We start from the raw sequence: 20608 nt of genomic DNA, 5'->3' as shown, positions 1-20608 counted from the left end.
AGGGGGGCCGGGGCGGGGGCACAGTTCTCTTTGGTCAGAGGTGACGGCTGAGAATGGCCATGTGGAATGTGTGTGTGGGGACAGCATGGGCATGAGTGCCTGCAGTGTCCTCCCGTGCCACCTTCCTTCCTCTCCAGGCCCCTCACCCGCCGTTCCCAAAACTCTGCAACACCTAGCGGCGTGTCTGGGGCTCACGATACCAGTCCCCCGGGGCCCCCCACACAGAGCCGGTCAACCAAAGCTGGACACTCAAGGCACTGAAAGTGGAAGGAATCTGATTGGTCCAAGAAAAAAAAGACACTTAACAAACCAAAACCTGTCTGCAGAGACTATCTCCCATGCCCCCGGAAGGGGGCCTCCCCGACCAGCTGGGGGGCAGGACAAGCAGTCTGAGAGCGAGGCACCCTCCCTAAGCCTGTCAGAGCCGGTGGGGGACAGGTCTTACCACCTGAATGTTTAAAAATGGATTCAAAGTGCTTGGAAATTCAGAGTAATGGACGGTGCTAGGAATCTGGTGAACAGGTGTCCCCTTCCCTTTCCTTTGGGACTTTGGGCGGGGGATTCCCTACAGCCTTTTTTCCCTCCCCAAGTGAGGTTTTCATTGTTTTTTGCTGTCTTTGAAAAATAGCCTGAGGCATCCCACCCTCTCACCACCACTCCCCAGTCAGGCTCAAGAGTTAAAGCCAGGATGCGGGACAGGCTGGGGAAGGAAGGGGCTCCTCTAGACCGGGTTCTGGAAACTGCTTTGTAGCGCACGGGCTTCCTGCTGGTGTGTCAGGGCAGGGTTCCCCCACCTTCTTTTTTCCACGGGGACCCTGATCTAACCTGCGGGCTCTGCACAGAGGACAGAGAATCTGGGTCCTCTGCCCACAGGTGTCCACAATGAGCAGCCAGGACAGCTGGCCCTCTGATCCCAGCTGAATGAGGGCTGGATCTGAACTCAGTGCCAGGGCTGTTCGGTGGACAGCTAAAATCAACCCGAGGTCCCTTCCGCAGCCGCGGGAGGAGAGATGCCGCCGGGGTAGGAATGCAAAGGACGGAGAGGGGGCCCCGGGGAAAGGCGTCTCCGCATATCTGCGCCTGAGACCCCTCCCATCGCCCCCACTGCGTGCCCCCCTAGGCCAAAGCCTGCTCATTGTCACACACCCCTGTCCACTTAGGGGAGACCAGAGGGGTGGGGCAGAATGGGAATGCTAAAAAGTGTCCCCTCCGCTCTCCACAACCTCCGCTTCCCTGTCCGCGTGCTGGGGCCAGGAGAGAGCCCAGGTCGGAAGAGACACGTCCTCCCGAAGAAGAGGGAAGGGCAGGCCCAGGAGGCTGGGGCATGCACAGAGCACCATCCTCGGGAAGGGGTGTTTCCGGGAGACCTGCTCCCCACCTGCCGCGCCGGCGGCGGAGGACGAAGGCTGGGCCGGGCCGGGAGCGACGCGCAACGCCCCTGAATATCAGGGAACGGCTGTGACAGCCTCGTCCTCTGCCCCGCAGAGGCGCCCGGCCGGCCCCGGGCCTACACGTGAGTCTGCATGCGCTGCTGGAACCGCTGCCCGTAGTCCGAGTGCTGCGAGGTGTAGGAGAAGCGGGTGGCCGTGGCGTACTTGCCGATCGGGTCGTACGCCTCGAACGGGGTCCGCTCCAGGCCCGACGGTGGCGCCTGCGGGTAGCCCAGCCGGTAGGTGGGGTAGCCCGCCGCCGCGGGGAAGGGGTGCGGGTTGAACTTGTCGTAGTTCTCGTAGGACAGCGTGCTGGCCGAGTCGGCGCCGGCCGGGGCGGCGGGCCCGGGGGCGGCGGGCTCCGGGCCGAAGTCGGACGCGGGGGCGCGGCTGTAGGAGCTGAGCTGCGCGTAGCCGCTCGAGTGCGAGAGGCGGGAGGCCGGGCGCCCGTCGAAGCGCGCGGGCCCGGGGGCGCGGTAGTCGGCGTAGAGCACGGCCCGCGACGCCGGCCGGTCCTCGTGGGCGCGCACGTTGTAGTAGCCGTTGGTGGGGTCCTGGGGACGAGGGGCGAGGGGCGCGGTGGGGGCGCGGCCGGGTGCACCGGCCGCGTGCACCTGCCGGGGCCCGCGGGGAGCCCGCGCCGCTCCTCCCCAGCCCGCCCGCGCCCACCCCGCGCGCACCTTCATCTCGTACTCCTCCCGCGTGTCCATGGCCTCGCAGCGCAGGTCCTGCTTCAGGTCCACGTCGTCCTTGAAGGACTGCGGAGCCGCAGGGTGGGCGTCAGGGCCGGGCCGTTCTCATCCCACGCCGGCCCCGCCCCAAGCCCAGGGCCGCCCACGGGGTCTGGGGCCCCGGGCACACTCAGGCTCTGAGTGTGAGCCCAGCCCGGGAGAGGCTCTGGGGCGCAGGGCACGGGAAGAGGTCGGAGATCCGACCTGGCAGCGGTTTTATGGCTGACACACAATGTGACCTTGGGTGTGTCACAGCCCCTCCCTGGGACTGTCTCCTCCTCCTCTGAGCTATGCGGCAGTTGGATCAGAAAACTTCTAGGGGTTTCCAAGTCTGACTGTGTGGAAAGGACAGAGCCAAGCCCCCGCCTACGGAAGGTCCCACTTGCCTGTCCTTTGTGGCACGGAAATTAGCCTGGGGAGGACGTGTGCGTGCACGCGTGTGCATATGTGCACGAGCACATGTGCGCCTGTGTGTGCACATGTGAGCACGTGGGAGCGTGTGTGTGGGTGTGGGTGTGGCAGGATCAGAGCCCATCATCAGAGGGAAGACAGAAGGTGGTTAGTAGAGCTGGGAGCAGGCTAGGAGGAGGGGGACCCTCACCGAGTAGATGGCCTTCATGACCCGAGTTGCAGTGGACACGCTAGCGGTGTCATCCTCCCGGTCTGAATGCATGGTAAGTGGCTCACGGTTCACAGTCTCCACCTTGATGTCCAGCTTCCTAAGGGTCACGTCCTTGCGACCTGCACAGGAAAGGGCAGCGTGGATGCTACCCTCTGCAGGCCGACCCTGGGGGCTGGGGGTGCCACGGGGCTTGTCTGCTCGGGCAGGGGAGGGTGGGAGCTGCATGCGGGTAGGAGGCCCGGACTCACTGCCTTTGCGGCGTCGGTAGAGGAAGAACACCAAAGCGATGAAGAAGAAGGTGAGCAGAACGCCCGCGCCGATGGTGGCCCCGGCGATGATGCCCACGGGCAGCACCTCTTCAGAGAGAAGGGAAGGCTGGGGTGAGGCCGGTGGCTCACGGGGACCTGAAGACCAGGCATCAGAGCCCCGCCGGCATCCATGGATGGGAACGGCATTTGCCTCAAGTCAGGCGGAGTTGGAGAGGAAGGTCTGCATTGGGTCTGGGGTTAGGCCTGAGCTTCAGCTTAATCCAAGTTGGGAGCATGGCCATGTCCCCTCCCTGCAGCCGTGACACAGCATGACCCTGGCCCTGGGTGTCCGTCCACCCCTCTGCAGCCCACCTGCCTGCGAGGCTGGGCCTTGGCTTCCTGGGCTGGGATGCTCTGAGCTCAGCCGTCTCCACAAACTCAGACCTGCCACCCGTGTGCCCCCCATCTCCACCTCCCCACCTCCTCAACCTGGCCAGGGCAGTACCGGCACCTGCCCTCCCAGGGCACAAACAGTTCTCCTTGGCTCCCCTGCTCCCCAGAGCTAAGCAGGACCCAGGGAACCTCCTCCAGTGAACTCTCCCTTCCTGGCAGTCCTGGATGGATCAGATCCGTGGGACGTCCTTACGCTCCTCGCTGGGTCCTACCATACTCCCTCCACTTCGTTCTTCCCCACCACCCCCTTGCTGGCGCTCTCAGCTAAGACACACAGGACGGAAGCCCCCACTTTTTTCTCCCTCCCAGAGCGTCCAACAAAGTCAAAGGCAATGCCTCCTTCTACATGCACTGTCTTCAGGGAGGAAGCGCGTGCCTCCTAGCAGACGAAGGGTTCTCAAAGAGGCGGGAACCACTAGCTGCAGGGCGCCCGCCACGTGCCTCCTCTCTCTGCACCCTCATGCTAACCCAGGGAGGTCACCCGTCCACGAAGCATCCGATTTTTCCCCACCTGAAGTCCTTCGCTTCCCCACTCTGTTCTGACCCAACAGCCCCTCAAGGGCTGGGACGGCATCTTGTGCACAGCTGTGCACAGTGTGGCAAAGGCGCAGAGGGGCAGCTAGTGCACTTTGGGAAAAGGGGGTGGGTTTCCCCAGCTGAGCACAAGCGCAGGCTCTGGAGGGCAGGCCCCTGAGAGAGTCATCTCCCCATGAGGACTGCCAGGGAGAGAGGAGGGAGCAGAACCCCCAGCGGCCCCGCACCCCAGCCACAGTCACCTCGCTCCTCCAGCTGGATGATGGCCGTGCCGGGCCCAAAGCTGTTCCAGGCCGTGCAGTTGTAGTGTGTCTGAAAGTCTGCTTCCATGACGTTGTTGATGGTGAGCGTGGACAGCACGCCGCTGCCCGAGTTGGTCCTCTCCACCGTGTAGCGCTCCAGGGTGCCCGCCTCCAAGAAGTTCTCCTTCCAGGCCCAGGCCTGGGTGGAGAGAGTGGGGGAGGGGGGAGGCACGGGGGTGTAAGGAAGGGGCTGGTGGCCGACACTCCAGGCTTTCTTGTCCCATGTGTCCTGTGCATCCCTCAGCCCAGCCCAGCACTCACCCTGCAACAAACCCAAGTCACCCTCTTGCCTCAAACCTTGGCATGGGATCTCCAGTCTAAGGGAAACAGTGGCTCCCAGTGTGATGGAGATATGTGCCAGGAACGGGCCAATATGCCGAGGGACATTCTTTAAAACGCAGATTCTTGGAGCTTAAGTCTTAAATGTGCATCTCCAGGGGAGAGCTCCAAGATTCTCTATTTTTATAAGAATTCCACCAATGTAGATGTGGCTGGGCTGGTGAACCAGTGTTTGGTAGCCCCTGATGTCCTGGATGGGGAGTCAATACTGGGCCCTGAGCCTGGCTGTCCCTCGAGCCCCTGTGTGGCCTCCCTCCCCCTCTCTGGGCCTCCAGGTCCTCATCTGTGAAAGCAGAGGACCAGGCTGGAGTTGGATGCCCAAAGTTTGTCCCGCTCATGACTCAGACTTTAGCTTCACCTTTAGCCAACCCGCAGGCAGACCCACCTGAACCCACCTGGGGGGTTCTGGAGACCCATCTCCAGACTCTTAAAACAGGGAAGATCTCTCACAGAAAAGGGGTATCCCCATCCTTCTCCATCCCTGACTTCCCAGTTGGGACACCCCCTTCATGTCCCCTCCCTGAGTGGAGCCCGAGGGAGGGGGAGTGGCTGAGCATTGGCTCCTTTCCAGGGATCAATCCTCCTAGCTCTGCATGGGAAGCCCCCCGGGAGCCAAGCCGCCTGCTACCCAGGCGGCCGTGGTAATGAAGTGTCCCTGGGCAGCCCTGGAGTTAGCCAAATGGTCATTAAATGTGATGAGGGGTTTGACGGTTAATGGTCATGGGAGGAATTAATGGAGCATGGTGTGGGGAAGAGGAGAAAGGAGGGGGAAGGGGGAGCGGGTCGGAGGAGGAAGACAGAAGGGGGCAGAGGGCCAGGGAGCCCAGGGGCAGGGTGGAGGCCAGGGAGGGGGTGGAGGGAGGCTGGGAGAGGGAAGGAGATGAGGCAGACAGAGCAGCCCCGGCCTCTCGCACCTGTCACGACGGCCGCCCCACAGCCACCCAACCAGGCAGGGATACTGACCCCATTTTGTGGATGACAAAACGGAGATTTGAAACACTAAGTAATTGGCTCAGGGCCATGTGACAGGTGAGAGAGGAGGGGCTGTCCTGTGAGCAGGGATGCGGGCAGAGGGACGTAGCCCCCGGGGCCCGGGCCGGGGCTCAGGCAGCACTCACGATGCGGTCCGGGGGTGGTGTGCTCCCGATGAAACACTCCACCTTGCCCCCGTCGCCCCTGACAGCATACTGCACCGCTTCGCTGGAGATAATGGGGGGTCCTGTGAGCAAGAAGACGCAGTCAGGGCCGGCGGGACGGGGCAGCACCTGCCTGCCCAGGCCCAGCTCCGCAGGCCGCTCACCGTTCACGTAAAGGGGCACTTCCCTCTCGGCCACGCCGATCCGAGGCACGATGGCCCGGCAAGTGTACGTGCCCGCGTCGGCCTGGGTCACCGACTTCAGCAGCAGCTGGTTGCTGTTACTCAGGACCTGGGCAGAGAGAGCAGCCTCGGGTGGGGAGCCAGGAGGCCTGGGCCCCTGGGTCCAAGCGGGGCCCCGCATCGGAGGCATTGGGAAGAAAGCAGGAAGGGCCACAAGTGAATTCCCGGAAGGGCAAAGGCCGCATCCCCTGACTCTAAAAAGGGTCTCACTGGGGCCCGCGGTCTCCACTAGGGTGGGCTGCGAAGGGCAGAGGCCGGCGAGGGCAGCCGGAGCTGCGGTGACTTCAGAGAACGCAGCCTCGCGGAGGGTCTGTTCTAGAACTTTCCCTGCCAAGCAAGACAGGGAGTCTCACCCTGACATCCCTCTTCCTGCAATTCCAGCCCAAACGATCTAACGCAGGGGTCTGCAGAGCTGCAGAAACCCCTCCCTCCCTCCACGCACACCTACGTCCCCGTGTCCCTCCCACGGCCACTGGGTCCGCCCGCTGTTCCACGGCAAGAAGAGGGTTTGATCCCAAGCACTGGCCTCCTCCTTCAAATCCCAAGACCCTAGACACACTGTGGCTCTGACCTGCCCCGCCCCACCCCCGCTCTCCCACCTGGGACCGACTCCTTCCTCCCGGCGCTCCAGACGGGCCGCAAGCGTCTTACCATGTTTGAGTCCTTTTTGGTCCAGGTGAGGGTGAGGGGGGGATTCCCCACCCAGACGCAGGTGAGGGTCACGTCAGAGCCAATGTCTGTGGTCGTGGGCTTGGGGTCAACTACAATCCGGGGCGCAACTGCGTGGAAGAGAGCACTGGCTAGGGCCTCGGTCTCGTCGGGGCTGCGCGCCGGCCGACCTTCTCTTCCTTCCGCTGCCCTGCCACTTCCCGGGCCTGTCGCCTGTCCTGGCTTCACGGAGCCCCCGCCCTAGCCCTGACCCTTCAGGGGTCCCTGCCCGGGCAGCACTCACAGTGGACGTTCACTAAGGTGCTGACGTTGGTGCTCCCCACTTTGTTGTGGACCTCACAGGACACAGGCTCCGTGAAGAAGGAGTAGTCGACGTTCGTCTCATAGCGACTCTCGTGGGCGTCTTCAATCAAGAAGCCGCCCTTGGCCCACCTGGGGTAAAGGCGGCGTGGGGGAGGATCAGGCCCTGGACGACTCTCACCCACGGCCGGGGGCACGATGGCCCCGGCAGCCCCCACTCCCGGCCCAGGCTGTCCCCAGCCCCCACGCCTTGCACCTGTAGCCCAGAATCTCAGGGTTGGCTGTGGCCTGGCACGTGAAGATGACGCGCTCCCCCTCCTGTACCGTCTGCGGCTCAATAGACAGGGTCACCGTGGGAGGGTCTGCAAGGCAGGGGACAGGAAGGGTCTTTTCTGTCCCTCAAGTGTCTTTCTCTTCCTAACCCACACACCCAGCCCTCTCCCTGTGCAGAGATCTGCGAATTGGAGTGAGGAGAGAACCAGGGCCAGTAAGAAGGCATCTTCCTCACTTTACCCCAGGGAGCCTCCAGGGGGCCGGGCTAGGGAGCTGTCAAGGGGGCTGGGACCCAGGCTGCCGCCTAAGGGACACTTAGGGGATGTAAAGTGCACAGTGGCTTCGAGGAGTCAGGGCAGCCTGGTGGGGCCCACTGAAAGGGGAGCAGGTGGGGCATCTCCGGCCCCTGCCCATTCCCTCCCTTTTCTGGGTGGAGGGGCTGTACTGAGCACCCCCCACACAGCAGTAGGCTCCATGCTGGCTGCTCTGACACTGTCTCGTCCAAGTGCTCCCCCAGCCCCGACAGATGGCAACGGGTCGCCAGTCCCTTCTCTGAGCCCCAGGGGATTAGATGTATTTCAGAATTTGGAGTTTTCCCAATTTTAGAAAGGTGCTGGTGTGCACAGACCATTTGCTATGTAAGACCCCCAGCGGGGTCTGGGCAACACCTCATAGTGAGATACGGGTTAAGTAAGAGACCGTGGAGAACCTTAGTTCACATTTTACCAGCAAATCGGATTTAGTTTGGAATTTCAGAGAAGACACCGTAGGCCCGTGTTTTATTTTTCTCACGTACACAGAGTTGGGAGCTGAGGCTCAGAGAGGTGAAGTCACAGCCCAAGTCTCCTGCTGGGTTCCAGGAGCTGCCTGACTCACAGCCCGTGCCTCCCCCAAGCCCCCGGAGGACCAGCATTTGGGGCTTCTCCGAGGTCGCCCCACACTCTCTCCCTTAGCCCAGTCCTCCCCCCAGCGCCGCGGCAGGACCCCTGCTCACGGTGCACGTCGAGCTCGATGGAAGTCTCCTTGCCGGTGGGGGTGGCCTCGTTCACGCTGCGGCAGGTGAAGACGCGCCCAATGTCCAGGTCTGTGGGGTTAATGAGCAGCCGGCTGATGGTGGTCTCCCTCTTCCCATCCTTCAGCAGCTCCTGGGGTGGGACAAGTGGGAGACCGGGTCAGGCTACAGCCCCCCACACTGCGATCAGGATGACCCCGCAGAGATGGGCTTGCGCTGGAGGGGCAGGAGGCCTTTAACCGGAACTGCAGCCCTCCCCACCCCTGCCCCAGCCCCAGCCTCTTAAAATAAATAGACTCTAAAATAAATAGACTTTATTTTTTAGAGAAGTTTTAAGTGTACGGAAAAACTGAACAGAAAATGCGGTGAGTTCCCATCTGCCCTCCAGGACCTACAGTTCCCGCTAGTGAGCACGACACACGAGGGCCGAGCACACGACTGATGGAGCCGTGTCAGGCCACAGCTGCTAAGTGTCGTGCCGTTTCTGCCGGAGCGCACTCTGCATGGCCTGCCGTTCCCCGTGGTTCTGAGCCTCATTCCAGGGACTCAGCGCAGCACAAGTCCCTCCTCTTCTGTACCATCTCTGCGACCCTCCCGCCTCCAAGACCCTCCAGCTCAGTCTGTCCTGCTCTGGGCACAGCAGCTTTGCCCCAGGGGCCCTGTGCGTGAGCTGGGTGCTGGGGTTCTCCTGCCAGACTGCAAGCCCCTGGAGAGTGGGAAGGCTCACAGGCTGTCTCACCGGCTCAGTGGGGGCCGACCTGAGGCCCCCAAACGTGGTCACCAGGACCTGTGAGCTGGTTTGTGCAAGGCAAACCACAGTGCTGCTCTCCGGCAGCAACACGCAGGCCTCTGCTGGGCAGAGCAGGGCCGGCGCCGTGCAGGGCGCAGGCTCCCCCCTCCCCCAGCTGCTCGCCCGGGATCTGTGTCTTTAGAAAACTGGAGAAGGGACGTGAATGACAAATGGCTGTTAACAAATCAGCTCGTTTGGTTGCCAAAACATTTCAAAATATGTAGCCCTAAAGGAGAAAAATTACAGATGTCTTGTGCTAAAAGGTTAAGCACCACTGAGGCCAGAGTGTCCTGAGTCAAATGGGGAAACCAAGGCCAGAGAGCAGGGAGCTGTCCAAGGTCACCCAGCCTGTCAAGGGCAGAGCTAACCCGGTTCTGCCTGGCGCTGCTCTCGGAGGCACACAGGTGAGCAGGTCTCCCAGGGCACCCAGCAAAGGGCTGGGCACACCCGTGTGTTTGCCCGCAGCTGGCAGAAGCACCACCTCAGACTGGAGATGTGGATGTTCATTCCACCGCCGCCCAGAACATCACCTGGTGGAGTGCAGCCTGAGCCACGCACAGACCCCAGCTCCGCTGCGCACCAGCCCTGTGACCTCGGGCAAGGCATCAACCTCTCTGACCATCGGTGTCCCTCTTTGGTGAGTTGGAGAGAAGACCAGCCTTATGAAACTCCCTTGAGGATCCAGAGGGACTGTCCACTAGGAGCTTAGCATGCACTGTGCCCAGGACACAGTAGGTGTTTAATCGGTGTATCTGGCATTAGCATTATTCTTCATCTCTGCTAGCCACTGAATGCACCAGTGCACCATGAACTTAGGCGCCCCCTCCTTTCCTCTGGATCCCAGCTACACAATGAGGGTTTTACCAGATGACGTACGAGTTCTCCCGTCACATCTGTGCCCCCCGAATCTGGGTCAGGCCCACCTGGGATGGGGCTGAGGAGTCTGGGGGAGCAGCAGGGTCTCACCGTGCTGGCCACAGCGCCCTCTTGCTGTGTCCCATCCCGGAACCAGATGATGGTGGCGGCCGGCTTGGCGTTGAAGGCTCGGCACGTGAGGTTGTGGGGGGTACCGGCTTGCAGCAGTATCACAGGGCCGCCATCGATCCTGGTGTCCTCTGGGGGGACTGCGGGGTGATTAGAGCCATCAGTCAGGGTGCGACTAAGCCCCTGACACTGCCGGCGTCCCTCCCGCTGCACGTCGGCTCCGTGGACGGCCACTGCCGCCTAAACTTGCAATCCCTACACCTGTTGCCACCAGCGCAGCCCCCCAGCCCCAGCAGGTTCTTTCCCAGCCCGTCTGGTGGATGAGGGGTACTCATCCGCAAACTGGGGAAGAGCTAGGCTCTCCAGGATCAGGGTGCAGCTCACACCCCGGGGGCCTCACAGGGGTGCCTCACCCTGGGCCAGCCCGGTGAGTCGGTCTATCACAGCAACCTCCCGAACGGACTCCCTGCCTCCAGTGCCCTTGGCAGATACATCCATCACCACTGGCAGGTTATTTTCTCCAGCGCAGCTAAGACGGTGCCCCTCCTTGCCCAGACACTTCGGAGGGCTATGAAGTGCCGTGAGCGTGCTCACTAGCGTCTCAGCCTGCCGCACAGGGTTCCCCCAGCCACCCCTGCACTTTCTCGCGTCCTCGCCTCTGCTGTCCCTTCCGCAGCCTGCTGCACGGGCCCTCCCGCCACAGCCGGCCCAGCGGTGGCACCAGGCAGGGGCTCTGAGCTCCTAACCGACCTCATATTGGTGTCACTTAGGATGGCTGTTCGGGCCCCCTTCCCAACCAAAGCTCTTGTCCCCTGCTCCCTGGTTTTCTACCAACTCCAGGCCTAGAGGTGGCCACTGTCAGCTCCTGCTAACCGCTTGAGGGATTGAGTGGGCCCGATTTCTGATGCCAAGAAATAGGTCTCTTCTTGTCCTATCCCCACAGGCTCCAAAAAGCTCAGACGGTGAGAGGACACGTTCCCTGAAGGCAGGGCTGCTTCTTTCTCTGAAAGCCCGAGGTTTAGCTGAACTTGGCTGACAGCAGGTCCACGGGGAGCGCAGCTGAACGAGTAAATAAGGGACTAAAGCGGCAAAGGCGGGATTTTGGGATTTCGGTGACTGTCCTTCTGGTGCCCCCGTTGTCATCAGGCCAGCAGTGGGAAAGGGCTTAGTTTGCCTTCTTCTGGGAAGACCCAGGGAGCGCTCGGTGAGGAAACCCTTGAGAGCAGGTGCTGGAGGCCCACAGAGCCTCACGGCGGGCAGGGCTGCCCCGGGGTGTAGGAAAGGCCGGTCCTGCGCTGCAGTTTCTGCTAGAAAGGAACCACCTGCACCCGTCTCTTTTCCGCTCAACTCATGCACACAGAGGAGCAGAGTTTCCAAGCAAGCTGCCCTGATGTTACACCCCTGTGTACGGCTGGTCACCTGTCGTGTGATCTTGGGTGAGGCCCTCGGGGGAGAGTCCCTCTTCAGCAGGGATGCGGCACTGCCTAACCCGGGGGCCCTCATGAAGGTCAGCAGGGGCGCTGGGTATGGACTGCGGTGTGCAGGCCCGGGTGACCGTGTGCCGCGTTCGCGCTGCTGCTCGGACGAGAGCCAGCAGCACCCCTGGCTCTGGGCCAACAGATCAGCCGAGTCCCCGCCGCCTCCTCTTTGCTTAGGGCTCTGCCCGGTTCCTGTGTACACATGTGCAAGTGGGGTACGAAGGAGAGACGTGGATGTGGAGCCCCCACTTGGGGTCTCCTGGTCTGCGTGGGCCCCTCCGAGGTCACACCTGCCGTATCACCCAGGAAGGACATCCTGGATGGGCAGAGATCCTGTCCATCCGCGGGGGACAGTGCGCCCTGGGTCAGACGGAAGGCGTCGCCTCCCTTCGGCTCTCCCCTCCCTGGAACGCTGGCCCTTTCCCCTCCTTCGGGCAAGACCATCCATCTGTCGCTAACCCATCTTTCTCTCCGTTTCTGGGGCAAAGGAGAATTGTCTGCTCTGCTGTCAGGGGGCGCGTGTCCGTGTGGCTGCTTGTTTACAAACACACTTTCATAATTTGTGGCAAATCTGTATGTGGGTCTGTGGCCTCAGTTTCCTCTTTTGTAAAGTTTTAAAAATAACAGAGACTCCTCTTCCCCAGCAGCGATGCTGTGAAGTCGACTGGAGACCCCAGACATGCAGCCGGTGAGCTGTGACGCGATCGAGTGTTTCCGCCGCTCGTGGGAAGCTGACCAAAGGGCCCAGTTCCACGCGTATGTGACTGCATCTGACACTCCCGCAAAGCGTACTTCATTGATCCTTTTGTGGTAAATACCATGGGTCCCAAATGCCAGACGAGGTCCCTGAGGCTTGGAGAGGTTACGAAGTGTGCCCTGAGGCAGGAGAGGGAGTTAAGCAGCATGGCTGGTGGGGGCCAGGCCCACTGACCCTGGGACCCTGGAGCCCTGCCCCCGTCCCCACAGGGCAGGGGGTGGGAGGGGGGAGGCTGTAGGCCTGCGTGTGGGCGCTGTGTCTGCAGGGGAGTGGGAGGCCGCTGCTCAGTCCTGCCGCAGGGAGAAGGAAAGGCTGCTGCTGCATGAAGAAGGCAGACTGGAGTGGGGCGGGCAGACAAGGGCTGTGGCTGCATATGGGGGGGCTCTGCCGGGCACTGGACGCAGGCCACTCTCCACTCTGCTCGGTCTCTAGGACTGGTACTGTGAGCAACGGTGTACAGAACCGGGTGAACAGGGAGCGTGTGAGACGTAGCCTGTCTTCTTTGCCTGCACACGGCTGCAGGTGGCAGGGGGTCTGAGAGAGATGAGCAAGGGTGAACCTCTCACTCTTTTCTTCTTGGGAGCTGTCCTTGCCCCAGGCCCCCCAAGCACCCAGATAGGCTGGGAAGTTCCACACACTGCACACAGACCATGCCCTCCAAATGAGCCACTCAGCGTCCCCACCCTGGGCTCTCCCTCAGTGGCTTGCAAGCCCTTTAACACGGCACTCTTCCGTCTAGGGCCCTCATTCATATTGCCCTTCCAGGAAGCCTTTCTTGAACAAAACAAGCCACTGGATGCCATTATAAGCCCCATTCCTGCCATACCTAGGGGCTTAGCTGGCTTTTTCTCATGTTTGCTGCTCTGTCTCTGGAGGTCTAGGGCAGGAGAGGGGAGGGAGGACCAGGGGCTCCTTGTTGGGATGGGAGTCCCCTGGGTGAGAAGGAGGACCTCCAGGATCCACAACAGAGGCATCTAGGGAGGGAAAAGAAGACAGACGGACTGCCGAGAATCTCATGGTTCCCTTTGATGGCCTGGGCTGGCGTGGGCTCACACACACCCAGGAGGGAGGGAGGTGCTGTCGTGGCGCCCCATGCCCATCCCTGGTGGCCACCTAACTCTCTCCCTGATCTCAGGCTTGCACCTTGCTCACGAGAGAGGAAGTGTGAGCCCCCTCCCCCCAGGCTAGAGTCCTTGTTGCCCTGACACCTCCCTGCCCAAGCCCTAGTGGTTCACAGCTTCCTGGGCAGAGCAGCTAAGAGAAGGCTGATGTTACCATGCTGCCTTACAGATGAGCAAACTGAGACCCAGGGTTTGTGACCCTTCAGGGTCCCAGTGCCAGAATGGGCCAGGGCTCCTGACCTCCAGCTCCCAGTTCAGCCCTTCCAGACACAAGGACGACTTCCTGCCCCCTTCTCACTCCCACTCTCCCGCCAGGTAAAACCTTCCTGTGTCCAAGCTCGCGGCCTCAGTTCCGCTCTCCCCCATCCCTTCCAGGGGCTTCTCCCACGTTGCTGGTTTCGGGCAATGAGATGGAAAAGAGGGAGCCCAACAGAGCACATGAAGGCAGCAGAAAGTGGCAGGACAGCATGGAGGACAAAAGGGGGCAGAGGAAGCCCAGCAGAGGCAGAGGGAGAGCACCAGGCTGGAGGGAGCCAGAGGGGGTGTCGCAGCCTGCCTCCTGCAGGGGCCAGTCCCCGCATTATGCAAATGGCCCGGGGGGTTCTCACAGAGGGACATCTGCTCTGTTCCAGCAGGACCCAGCCCACCACCCCAGTTCTCAACCCTCCAGCTCATTCCTCTGGTCTTGCTCCCCGGCTCCCAGAAGGGCCTCCAGGGGACTCTCAGTGGCCAGAGAGGAAGAGTGGTGAAGGGGAGTATGGGCTGAGTGAGGACGAAAGGGAGCCCCGGGGCAGCTGCTGGGGCTGGAGGCAGCCGTGGGGAGGGCGGGAGAAGCTCTTCACCGACAAGCCTGGGCCAGGAGCAGGTGCATCTCCACCCCAACTCTTCTGTCCTGGGGGAGCCCTATGTCCAACAGATAAAGCCCAACCCACTGGGCACAGAGGATGCCAGGTCTCACGCGCCCTCGGTCCCACCAGTGGGGGCCCACAGCCCGCTTTACCCTTTCTGCTGGACTTGGCTTTGCACAAAGTTTAGAGAAGGATGCGGGAGGGCAGTGGGGACAGACAAGCGGCCAGGAAGAAGGGAGGAGTGACGGGGATAGGAGAGAAAGAGCAGGAGGAGGGCAGAGCATTACTGAGCACGGTGAGCTTGGCCCGCCTCGAGCGCAGGGCGGCCTCTGTGGCCTGGCACTCGTAGGAGGCGTCGTCAGACAGCTCGGCGTCCGTGATCTCCAGGTTGTACTGCCCGGCATCCGCGGAGCCCACGACCCGGTACCGTGGCCAGGCTGCAGGGACACAAAGGGCGAATGAGGCAAGCCCTGCCCCAGCCTGGGACCCGGCCTACCAGGGGCCCCTCTCTCCCCATGGCTGCACTCCTCCCGCCACCCTGGCCTGGGACCCCATCCACAGAGCCCCAGGTGTCACATTCCCATGTCACAGCCTCCTACAGACAGGCTGGGGGCCCTGGAGCAGGAGCGATGGGGACACAGAAGGGGCAGATGAGCGGAATTTCTGGAGCTGTTTCCAGACCAGCGTCCCTTGTAATAACAGGAAAGGAGCAGGAAAAAAGCTGAGAGAAAGGGAGAGGGGGAGGGCATGTGGGCGCTGGAAATATAGGGCATCGCAGCACAGACGGGGCTCCCTGGGGCTGGGGGGCGGGGGAGCCGAGGCAGGCCAAGGCCATGCCCGCACTGGCCATGCCGGGGATGGACGCGGCAGGGCCCTGCCCCTGAAGGAGCCCTGACCCACACAGGCCCTGGGGAAGCCACGGCTGCTGCGGCAGGTGGGCCTCGGAGCCGCTGGCCCCCTCCGGCTCTGCCCTCCCCTGCAGGCTCGCATGCCCTCCCCTGTCCCTCTCTCCCGGGCTCCCCACCGGCTCACTCCCATTATCTCCTTCTGTCCAGGGCTTATCGACCCTTCTCACTCCATATCCATTGATCTCTCTCTCCCAGTTTCTCTTTCTTTCTATCGTTGATAGATCCACTAGCCCATCTCCCTCCTCTGCACGGACAGACTTCCCTCACCTGTGCTAATATGCAGACCCCACAGCAAATAATCTCAACCCCTAGACAACAAAAAGAATAAGAATGTGCAGCCCTTCCTGGGCTTCCGGATGATGCCTCTTCCCAGCAGTCTCTCATTTGGCTCAGAACTCACGAATGCCACGCTCGATCCCCTGAGTTCTACGGCTGTTTTACACGGTGGTAAACTGAGACCCAGAGAGGTGCAGGCTTTCCTAAGGTCGCCCAGCTCACCAGCAGCAGAGGCAGCCCCAGAACCCAGAGGCCATCCTCCTCCGCCGCGGCAGGAGGCCTTCCCCAAAGTGCCCTTCCTTGTCCTGGAATATGGGAGGTCATTGGTTTGTTCTGTCTCCCCGAATCGCCTCCCAGCTTGGGCACAGGCTGCCCAGCACCCGATAAAGGCTTCTCACACAAACACGGACATCGGCGCCCAGGCTGACGCTACCATGGGTTTTTGGCCTCAGAGCAGACATGGCCTGGGCAGGGGCAGGAAGGAGTCTGGAGCAAAGCCAGCCTGGCAGGAGACCTGCGGGACAGAGGGTCCCTGCGCTCTCTCCCAGCTCTCACAGGACACTCTGCGGTCTCCTGCCCCTCTGGCCTTACCTCTTTCTGCCTGGAGCACCTCTCCTGGCGTCTGTCTCAAGCTCTCTTACGTAAAGGTCTCAAGCTCTCTTACATAAAGCTCTCTCACTTCCCCTCAATCTCTCAGGTTCTTGTTGCCTTTCTTGAGCCAGTCAGCAGCCGGAGGAAACGTAGAACTTCAGGGTTGGGAGAGCAGGGGAGGCAGAGCTTAGGAGGGGAGGGCAAAGCTGGCCTCACAGAGATGGGGGACAGGAGGCTGGAGCTCAGAGAGGTAAGGGCCACAGGCACAGAGGCCTATGCTGGGGAGGGGTTCAAAGACAGGATGTCCGAGTGCCAGGCCGGTGGGCCACCCACTCACCTTTGAGGCCCTGGCCCATGCCCAGCGCCAGCCCGTCCTTGGTCCATTGCACGATGCCAGAGTAGTTGAGCAGCACACAGGGGAGCACGGCCCGCTGTCCTGCCACCACCGTCTGGTCAGCTGGCTCCTGGCTGAAGCGGGTCTGGGTCCCTGGCAAAGCCAAGCCGGCACAGAGTAAGGACGTGTGGGAGGGAAGTGCTCCAGCAAGGCGCCACCCTCCCTGGGCCCCATCCCTGCCCTCCTGTCCCTGCCCCACTCCAGCCCAGCCCCTTCCCGCCAAGATGCCATATGCTGGCCCTGGATTTCTTCTCCTCACCCCCACCCTGTCCCAGAGGGACAGGTTTCAGGGAGGGGGCGCTCAGCAGGGCAGTGTTACAGAGGGCTTGAGATGAGGCTAGTCCCCTCCTCCCATGTCACAGACAGGACACTGAGGCCTGGGGGTGGGGACAGGTGAGGGGGAGTGAGGGGCAGAGTACGGAGTTGAACCTGAGCTTCGGCCCTCCAGGTCCTGGTCCTGTCCCGCCACCTGCCACCTCACCCCCAGCCCTGTTCCCAGGTGCTGCACCCAGGAGCAGAGCCGCTGGCCCCGCACCATCCCTGCAATCCCAGAGTGTGACTACGGCACAGTACCCCTGCCCGCACGTGTCCTGTCAGCCATCGCGGGTAGCACATGTGTGCTTCGGGGACAGCGCACCCAGTGGGCACACAAGGGCAGACACTCCGGGCAGGCATCTCACATGGGTGAACACCAGCGTCCTGGGGTCGGAGCATCCACAGCAAACCTCTGAGCCCACTTCTTGGCACTCCCACCCCGTCCCGCGCGTCTGCCCCTTGCCCCCGAGCTCCAGGGCACTCGTGCATACACGCGGACACACGGACCCGCACTGTGCCGCCCGCGCGGTGGGAGCCAGGCGCGCGTGTGACTTTGTTCCTCTCTCCCCCGCCAGGCTGTGGAGCCACACATGGCTGCCCGGCTGGCAGCCCGGCCCGGAGCGTTTGATTAGAGAGCTGCAGAGTAATTGCCTTTAATTGTGGGGCCTAAATGGAGCAGGGAATTGGATTGTGGCAGCTCCTCCTCCCTGGGCTCCCACCCCCTGCGAGCCAGAGCTGGTCTGCTGCTGGGGCAGGCTGTGGGAAGAGAGGAGATGGCAAAGGGAGAGGTGAGGGGCTTCCTAGCTTCATCCCCAATTTGTCACACTGCTGCAACCAAAATCAGCTTTGCCCCAGCTCAGGGGACTCCGCTCTCATGTTTCCCTCCCCAGCTCCCGCGGCTCTGCCGAGACCACAATCCCCAAATCCAACCCTTTCCACAATTTCTCTGAACCTCCATCACTCCGGTGTGTAGGGGGAGGGAACTTGTCACCCTTCTGAGGGTCGCCCCCTTCTGAGACCTCTCTCTAAGCCACCAGCGACAGGACCCAGGTCTTATCCCCTCCCTTCTGTTTCCTCCTCCAGCTCCATATCTTTCCATATTGGCCCCACATTCCCTTCTTCCAGGAAGCCCTCCTGGATTGCTCCCTTAGCTCCTTGGACAAACAGCTTGTCCCATCTCCCATTCCTGCTGTCACAGCTCTATCCATGCATTTCCTGTCCCAGACTCTAAGAGCCTATGCCCATGTTTTCACCGTGAGGTAGAACGCAGCGGGTAGGCGAGCGTGTTTGTCCTCTCCATCTACCAGAAGAGGAACCTGTCCTCCAAAGCCAAGGCCCACATTCCTTCCTCTGAATCCCCCTGGAATCCCCCTGACATCCACATTGTCTGCTGCGCACAAAGGGGCCCGAGAGAGAGGGGCAGGGCTGGGAATGATGGCCAGCGTACGATTTAATACAACGAGGCAGCCTCTTTACTCTCGGTGAAGCGCACAAATCCAGTTCCTTGGGTCTGCAGGGGCCGGGAAGTTAGCAAGAGGGTCCCTCCCCACACTCCACGGGCTGCTGACTCAGCCCACCGGACATCCTTCCGTGGCTCCTGAAGAGGCCAAGGATAAGGCTCGCCCACATCTCCAGGGATTCCGGCGCAGGTGCTGAGATCCTGGGGGAGGGGCGGTCAGGTGAGCAGGCAGCATTATTAAGTCAGGCGTTGCCCTCATTATTATTCAAATTTATTCACATCCTTGCGCATTCGCTGGGGCAGCTCCATGCTGCAAGGTCCCCGCACGTTTCTCCTTCCCGCGGCCCCAGAGCCCAAGTCAAGGGCTTGGGAGTGGGCTGGCCGGCCGTCCCCGGCTCAGAGATGAGACTCTGTTCACGGCTTTGCTGCACGGGCCCGGACACCCTGGTCTCCCGACGACGTCGCCAGCAAACACTGAGGAGCTGCCCTTTGTCCACAGGTCACAAGCGAGCAGGATGCAGGGGGAGCCCTTGTGGTCAGAGTCAGAGACCAGGGACAGGGAGCAGCCCGAGGGGGGAGCGCTATGGCTGGGGCGCGTCACTCCCCACCCCCCAACAACCCGGGCCTTGCTCAACTGCACCACCAGGAGTGTGGACACGGACTGCAGGGGGACTTTTAGGAGCTCAGGTGTAGGAGACAGACTTCAGTTTGCATAATGCCTCTGCCTCTTCCTGACCATGACCTTGGCCAAGTCCCTCTCTGAGCCCTACCTCCAGGGCTCCCTGAAGGTTAATGCGAGGAGGGGTAGGACAGGCCTGGGACAAACCCTTGCCTGTGCCCACTCACTGGTAGCCATGCCCCGTATCTATCCCGGGCGGCTACACAGTCAGGCGCCCCCAGAAGCCCCAGCAAGGACATGAGAGAGAAGGCAGTTTAGTCGGGAGACAGGGGTGGAAGCAAAGACTCTGAAGTATCCAGAGAGGAGGTCTCGGGGACTGTCCTCAGTGGCAAAGCCCCTGGATCCTGACCCTGCAAAACTCACAAGCGAGTTTGTCCCCAAACAGCCCCCACAGTCAAGACGGTGCTGAGACAGGCCCCACTCTGCAGGTTGGCTCTGGGGAGGGGAAGGCCCCACGCTGCCCTCTCCTCTGCACACCCCAGGCTCCCGTCACCCTTCCAAGGCCTTGCACAGTCCATTCCAGGATCGGGGAGGGGGATCTGCTGCCCCCATTCCCTTGCGATTCAAAGAGTTACTTCCTCTGGGAAGTTTCCCTTGACTTCCCACGTGCCCTGAGAGCCCCTTTTACTCACTTCTTACCTCTACGATCACACGTTCCCCACGGCCCTGCCCATCCCTGCCATGAGCCCAGGGGACTCCAAGTCCAGGTTGGGTCCCTCAGAGCTCTGGCTCTTCACCCAGCACGGCCCGGCTGGAGGCCCACGGGTGTTCTGAAGCAGTGAGCGGCCCTGCTGTGTGACCCACACCCCCACTGCCCCCCAGTGAGGGACAGGAGGCAGAGGGCCAGCCAGGCTCCCAGGCTCCAGCAGAGGCACAGGCTGGGTTCGTAGAGGGACAGGCTGGGCTCTCTATGCAGGGAGACAGGCACAGTGCTGGGGGCAGGGTGCACAGACAGTCCTGAGAGGCTCCCTGGAGGAGGGAGTGTGGAGCAGAGCTGGGATGGGTGGGGGAGGCAGGATCCAAGGTTCTAATGCAATGACGGGATTGCTGAGGAAAAGCCTAGGAAGTAAGCAGTGAGGGGGAGACACTGGACAGGGCACCACAGCAAGGGCAGACGTGTCCTGGTGGCGTGACGACAAAGGAGGAGGTAGGGAGGGATGTCCCCGCATGTCACAGAGGCACCAAGAGCCCATCCTGGTGGCCTAGCAAGGACACACACACACACACACACACAAACACACACACACATGCCCCCGAGGCCCTGGGGCCTCGGGCCTCCACCATCTGTGCCTGAGCGGAGCCCACACTGCAGGTGGGGGCTGGACGGCAGTCACCCCCAGGGCCTGCACCCCGCTCTCGCAGGAAATAAAGCCAGCAGCAAACAGAAACACACAAGCATGGCTCAAGGCAGCAGGAGGGAACTCGGGTGGGCCTGAGTGCAGGCAGCCCACGACCACAGTCCCGCCTCGCCCGCCCTGCTCGCCCTGACTGGCAGCCCTGGCCCGGGGACCACACGAAGCTGCAGGTGGGCTCTGGAATGAGTTCCTACGGGCTGTGATCTGCAGCCACCCCGTCTTCACAGGCGTGGGGAAGCCTTAGCAGCCATCACGAAGACAGGTGGGGAAGGACACGTGGCCACAGGCAACGAGCCACACAGACCCATGGGAGGCTGGTGGGGTGGGGGGCAAAGCCAGACACCCACACAGAGGCTGGGGAG

General features: G+C 61.8%; 1 protein-coding gene across 3 annotated transcripts in view; it reads right to left on the bottom strand.

The window, feature by feature from the left end:
• Positions 1 to 1084: 1084 nt before the first annotated feature.
• Positions 1085 to 20608, bottom strand: part of KIRREL1 (kirre like nephrin family adhesion molecule 1) — an 82454-nt gene continuing 62930 nt past the window's right edge. For 2 of the 3 annotated variants that reach the window (XM_032845675.1, XM_032845677.1), the window contains exons 2-15: positions 16382 to 16531; positions 14557 to 14706; positions 10048 to 10205; positions 8274 to 8424; positions 7263 to 7368; positions 6990 to 7138; positions 6689 to 6816; positions 5960 to 6134; positions 5778 to 5878; positions 4261 to 4459; positions 3032 to 3139; positions 2763 to 2902; positions 2111 to 2188; positions 1085 to 1984 (exon numbers count right to left, since the gene is read on the bottom strand). In XM_032845675.1, coding sequence (XP_032701566.1) covers positions 1508 to 1984; positions 2111 to 2188; positions 2763 to 2902; positions 3032 to 3139; positions 4261 to 4459; positions 5778 to 5878; positions 5960 to 6134; positions 6689 to 6816; positions 6990 to 7138; positions 7263 to 7368; positions 8274 to 8424; positions 10048 to 10205; positions 14557 to 14706; positions 16382 to 16531 — 2270 coding nt within the window. In that variant the 3' untranslated portion in view covers positions 1085 to 1507. The remainder of the gene's footprint in view (positions 1985 to 2110; positions 2189 to 2762; positions 2903 to 3031; positions 3140 to 4260; positions 4460 to 5777; positions 5879 to 5959; positions 6135 to 6688; positions 6817 to 6989; positions 7139 to 7262; positions 7369 to 8273; positions 8425 to 10047; positions 10206 to 14556; positions 14707 to 16381; positions 16532 to 20608) is intronic. The other variant, XM_032845676.1, reaches the window with a different exon arrangement.

The sequence above is a fragment of the Lontra canadensis genome, unplaced genomic scaffold (assembly GCF_010015895.1).
Source record: "Lontra canadensis isolate GAN:19392208 unplaced genomic scaffold, GSC_riverotter_1.0 scaffold168, whole genome shotgun sequence".
Classification (NCBI taxonomy): domain Eukaryota; kingdom Metazoa; phylum Chordata; class Mammalia; order Carnivora; family Mustelidae; genus Lontra; species Lontra canadensis.
Note: the sequence above shows the minus strand (reverse complement) of the source record. Positions and strands in the feature narration are given on the sequence as shown.